This window comes from Nicotiana tabacum, chromosome 10 (assembly GCF_000715075.1).
Source record: "Nicotiana tabacum cultivar K326 chromosome 10, ASM71507v2, whole genome shotgun sequence".
Classification (NCBI taxonomy): Eukaryota; Viridiplantae; Streptophyta; class Magnoliopsida; order Solanales; family Solanaceae; genus Nicotiana; species Nicotiana tabacum.
In genome coordinates this window covers 162,888,644-162,893,847 of record NC_134089.1, presented here as the reverse complement: position 1 = coordinate 162,893,847, position 5,204 = coordinate 162,888,644, and the positions used below count along the sequence as shown (strand labels likewise).

The window sequence follows — 5,204 nt, the reverse complement described above, 5'->3', positions numbered from 1 at the left end:
TTCAACTTTAAACTCTTTCATTTTACCCATTTACCCTTAATGAGAAGCTTTTATAGCCACACAAATGTTATGGCCCCACAAACTTTTTACCCCTTAAGCTTTTAAGATCACAAGTTCCTAAAGTCATTTTCTTTTTTCTTAAACTCCGTGTCGAGTCAAACTACCTCATTCAATATGAAATGGAGGGAGTATTATTTAATAGCAAAGGGGTAATAATAGCATTTTGCCTAGAGGCGAATGGAGCCTTGTAGCACCAAAGTTTGAACAAAATGAAAGTTTTCGCTTCCAAATTTAAGGTTGAATAGCTTTTGGTTTAGCAAATGAGTCAAGCTGACATTTGGTATTAATTATTAGTCAAAACTTGTTTCATTCAATTTTGCCGTTTGACTACTAGAAAGTGACATTATCTTTGTATTGGCATGTAAGATGTAGGCTACTGTTGCCAAGCCAAGTTTGGTCAGTTCAAAGAATTAAAATAACTGTTTGCAAGTTAAGGTGCACTCCAAGCACATAAAAAAAATCATATGAGTATATTACAAAATCTACAATCATAATAAGGAATAATAAATTTATCATAACCATCACTTCATACAACATTGCTATATAATAAAAAATCTTGTGTAGAAGTTTGCAGCTGGGAAAGGGCAGCACTATTTTCTTTTCTCAACTTTTCCATCACTAAGAAAGCCATAGTCATTCATTCATGATCATTTGCCTCTCATATTTACTTGTAGATAGTTATTCTAAAAGTCAATGTCAACCTTCTATTACAAAATGTTAGTCCACTGCTGCCCATCTTTTAATTCCCAACGACTCAAGTCAGAATCTCCCCTTTCTCCACTTAACTTTCTAGCCAAACTTCTCTTACTGCTTTGCCTGCATGAAAATCATAAGGACAAAATTAATCAAAAAAAAAAAGGTTTAAAATTGATGTTATGGTTTGTATTGAGTTGTCACAAGTCTAGTTGTCAAAGTATGGAGTGCAGTGATGGTACCAAGGATGAAAACAAGCAACAAGTTGTAAATGTGCTAGATTCATTTGGATCTTTATTGGTCCCAGCTATATTGCACGAACTTTTCAAAATGTTGCCGTACCCGTATCAGATCCTTCAAAAATGTACTACTTTTGGAGGATACGACTCGCACCTAGCGATATTTTTGGAGAGTACAAGCAACATAGGTACCAGACTAACAATGAAAAGTCATTCACATTGACAACAATACAAAACATATGAATGTATTTTTACCTGTGAGTAGAGGAAAGTTCCAAAAATTGCAATGGCCGCACCAAGGGCATTCACTGGTTGAATTGGATTTTGGAATATGATGATGGAGGAAACTATGACTGAAATTCTCTTCATAGTGTTACCAATGCTAAATGTCAATGGGGAGATCTCATTTAGGGACATGTAGGAGACTTGATTGTACAAATGATAGAACACACTCTGGGCCACAACCCACCTAAACCAAGAGCAATTTCAAGAACCATAAGTTTATATGTTGTTATATAGACTACTGACACATGATACATATATACAAAACCTCAAGTCTAAGAATTGACCAAACAAAGTTAAACAAAATCTTGCAAATCTTCGATTTTCTTTTAGGTTTTTAAAGATCCTGCAAGTTACGTTGCACCAGAACCACATATGCAATAAGTATAAACTATGAGCAATGGAAACATGTGAGAAGACATTTGTATTTGCAGTTAAAAGAAACTGAAAGTGACATGAGATCCTACAGCAAGTTGGTACTTAGAACTTGTATATGATTTTCTGTTCTTATGTCAATATCAAACCTTCATCTGATCGAGATAATTATTCAAATATCTAATATCACTTCCCATTTCCATTTCATTAAGTAAAATCTAAAGTCATCAAGAAGCTAACTTGAAGAATTAAATTTAGTAGGGAATATTAAAACCAAGTATTAATATATTAGTAAAAAGTATTGTACTTACCATACAAAATTAGGACCAATTTGGGAGACTGCATTCTGCCAACCAAGTGCCCATACTTGTGGACCCTCCACAGCAATGGCAAAGGGTGTAAGAATCAAAAGAGACATAATGGAAAGACAAGCATAGTAATTCATCCCTCCAACAGACTTCCCTTTCATCCCTTTCTTTGAGAATATGTTTCTGAATACAAATGCCAAGTTTGATACCATTGCCCCCATAAAACCTGCATGTTATTAACATCAAGAATTGCATTATTAGCAACATAAATCTCATATAACTCTAAAACTTGACGACTACTACTAAGTAGTATGGCGGGATGGATAAGATTCTTGCACTCTTAACCACTCTCAGCTTCTGTCTGGTTGAAATCATCAAAAAGCCATAAGTCGGAGTCAATGGCGAAGCCACATAGTCATGAGGGTGGTCAACTGAGTACCCTTCGTCGAAAAATTGCACTGTGTACATAGATAAAATATTACGTTTTAGAGGTATATAACACATATTAAACACTTTTTGTTAGAATTTTTTTTACTTCTTTTAAATTTGAACACCCTTGGAAAAATTCTTAGCCTCGCCGCTGATCGGAGTGGGCTTACTAAGACTAAGGCTAGAGCTCACTTCTTCCTTACTAGATGATTTCCATGAATGAATGAAGGTTTCGAGTTCAAGCCTATTCGGGAGTGCTTCCCTTTAGGGGATCCTAGATGGTGCAAATGTGCGTTAGTCGGGCCAATAAATTTCAAAGTATTAAATAGCCAAGATTGATTTGTAAATTACCAATTAGGTTAAAATTGAGCTCAGTAACAGCAGCAAGTGCACAACCACCAATTATTGGCAAAAGTGAAAGGTAAACTGGCAATGGAAACGTTTCACCCAAAAGTAAACTTGAAACCAAAACACTGAAAGCAGGCTCTCCACTCTTGATTATGTGTGTGAATGAAACTGCAACTTTTGACATGCTTACTGTTGCAGCCACATGTCCAATTGTATGCGCCACAGCAACCTATTAACAAAACACAACACATAGTAAGAATTCAATGTCCAAAATGAACCTTAAAAAACAATTTATATTCCATCATTTACTTACAGGAAACAAAGCTTTCCAAAAATCAATGTCAGTTTTGGGAGTTTCAGCAATTCTAGTAGCCCAAGAAACCAGCATAATGAGAGAGCCAGCAGCAAGTGAAAGAGTGGAAGTAAGCCATGGAAATGGAAAGGCATTTAAAACCTTCTTATTATAAATATTGAACACCACATTCAAAGCCCACCATGTTGCAAAATAAAGCCCAATCTTGAGCTTCTGAGCTGCAGCAACTTGAGTTTCTTGATCAAAATCAATGCTAATTGGTATTGACTGTGGTCTGCTTGCTTCATAGGCATTGCATTGGACCAATTTGTCCCTAGATTTTGATTCATCAACATGTCCAAATCCACTAACTGCTGAAATATACAGAGGTTTTTTGGACAGAATATTGGCTTTGTCACACTTTTGCAGGGCAATTTTCTTGGAGAAAAATGATGAAACATAAGGTTTAGAACTGAAAATATTTTGTTGCAGGGGATCAAAAGTTGTGGAAAGTCCAAAAGATTTCCCTACAGAGAAGGCCATCTTGTACTAATTCTTAACTTAAGAGTGGAAATAAATGAAGTATAATGCTATGGCCAGAAGACTAATACGTAGCTAAAATTGTAACTATGGAGAGAGATGCTTTGCGGGGGCTTGAATTTATAGTATTATTTTTATTGGTTGGGTTGTTGTTGGGGGGGGGGGGGGGCGCAATAAGGTGACCGACCTCTCGAGGTAGAGAAGGGTAGTTGTAAATGTGCTGTCTATAAACATGTTGCAAAAGGCAAATGGTGAAAATTCTAATCGAGTCACAAAATGCAGTGTTTCTTAGAATAGTTGAAACTGTGCACAAATTGAATTTGGATTCTTGGCCTCCTTCGTTATTTCTTAACAGTTTCCAATTCAATTTTAAGCATTTTTTTAGTATGAATCTCAAGATCTTTTTCTTTTTTCTTCGTAAGTTCGTTTTGGAGGATTTTGAAGTTGTTGACTTGTGATGATTTTAGTCAAATTATAATTTCGTATTATCTTTCTCTTCTTCCGTCTTAAGTGATCAATGGTTTAAGTTAGGTACTTGATAAAAACATACACCAAATCAATGAATTCATGATATATTTTTTTACATCGTTTTCAAACACTTAATCATGATTAATTATATAAGATAGAATCGTAGAAATAATAGTAGTTTATACTATAAATCAATAACAACAGGAGTGGTAGCAATATTGTTTGATTATGAATATTTGTCTTACGTGTCATTTGCAGAAGGAAAGAATGATAATTTCTCCTAGTTTCTATCCATTTTCTAATGATTCATTATTTCTAATCAATTCAAAGACTCTTAGAAAATTTTAGTACGCACTGGAAGCTGCAAGTTTTGCCCGAGCTTCATACAACTTGATAGTCAGAATTTTTATTTTCTAGAAGAAAAAAAAATACGCTCTTTCAACTCCAACTTAGGTTAGGTGTCCATTTAAGATAATTAAAAAATAGAGGTTCATTTTATAAAAATAGAAGTGCCCAAAATAAAGATAAAGTTAACTTTTTGACAGATATAAATATTGTTTATGGTAATAGAAGATACAATTGACAGATATAAATATTGTTTAAAGTAAGAGTAGATCGTAATTTAGCTTTTTGATGATAAAATAACTAAAATAGATGTTCATAAGTCCAGAGAAATGATTTTACTTCAAGAAAATAAAGTAAACACAAATTTATTTTACTAGTTTGAGTATACATCAGAGATGAGGTGATGAGGCTCATCTTCTACATTACTCTACGGTCTATTATAAGCCAATGGGGTATCAGATATTTGACCCTCAATATCCACATGGAGGCAATTTCTAAGAATTAATTAAAGGAATTTTTACCTCTTATAGCAAAGGTTAACAATTTATTTTAAATAAATACTATTTAAAAAATTATATCTTATAGATACTTTTTAATGTTTATAGCAAAATATCTAATTTTGATTACCTCTTAACTCTAAGCCACTAAATACGCTATTCAATTACACTATTTTCTTTCTCTCTACTTTGATACATGTCATTCTCTTCCCCCGTTCCCTGAAAACACGATGCTCAATCTCAAAATTCATCTCACTCACATCACCTACGTTCTCTCTGATCCCAATTTCCCCAATTCCATCGGAGCATGCATATATGTTACCACGTC

General features: G+C 34.1%; 1 protein-coding gene across 1 annotated transcript; it reads right to left on the bottom strand.

Moving 5' to 3' along the window:
* Nucleotides 1-511: 511 nt before the first annotated feature.
* On the bottom strand, nucleotides 512-3,826 carry LOC142161803 (glucose-6-phosphate/phosphate translocator 2, chloroplastic-like). Its single transcript, XM_075223486.1, has 5 exons — nucleotides 3,048-3,826; nucleotides 2,738-2,963; nucleotides 1,961-2,183; nucleotides 1,248-1,461; nucleotides 512-876 (listed from the first exon to the last, which is right to left on the bottom strand). The coding sequence occupies exons 1-5, from the start codon at nucleotides 3,567-3,569 to the stop codon at nucleotides 865-867; spliced, it is 1,197 nt and encodes a 398-aa protein (XP_075079587.1). The 5' UTR covers nucleotides 3,570-3,826; the 3' UTR covers nucleotides 512-864.
* Nucleotides 3,827-5,204: the final 1,378 nt, after the last annotated feature.

Coding starts and splice junctions, on each gene's coding strand:
- LOC142161803 (XM_075223486.1), bottom strand. CDS start 3,569: ATGGCCTTCTCTGTAGGGAAATCTTTTGGACTTTCCACAACTTTTGAT. Junction 2,184..2,737: donor GCTCAATTTTAACCTAATTG/GTAATTTACAAA, acceptor AATAACATGCAG/GTTTTATGGGGGCAATGGTA. Junction 1,462..1,960: donor ATTGGTCCTAATTTTGTATG/GTAAGTACAATA, acceptor CTCTTGGTTTAG/GTGGGTTGTGGCCCAGAGTG.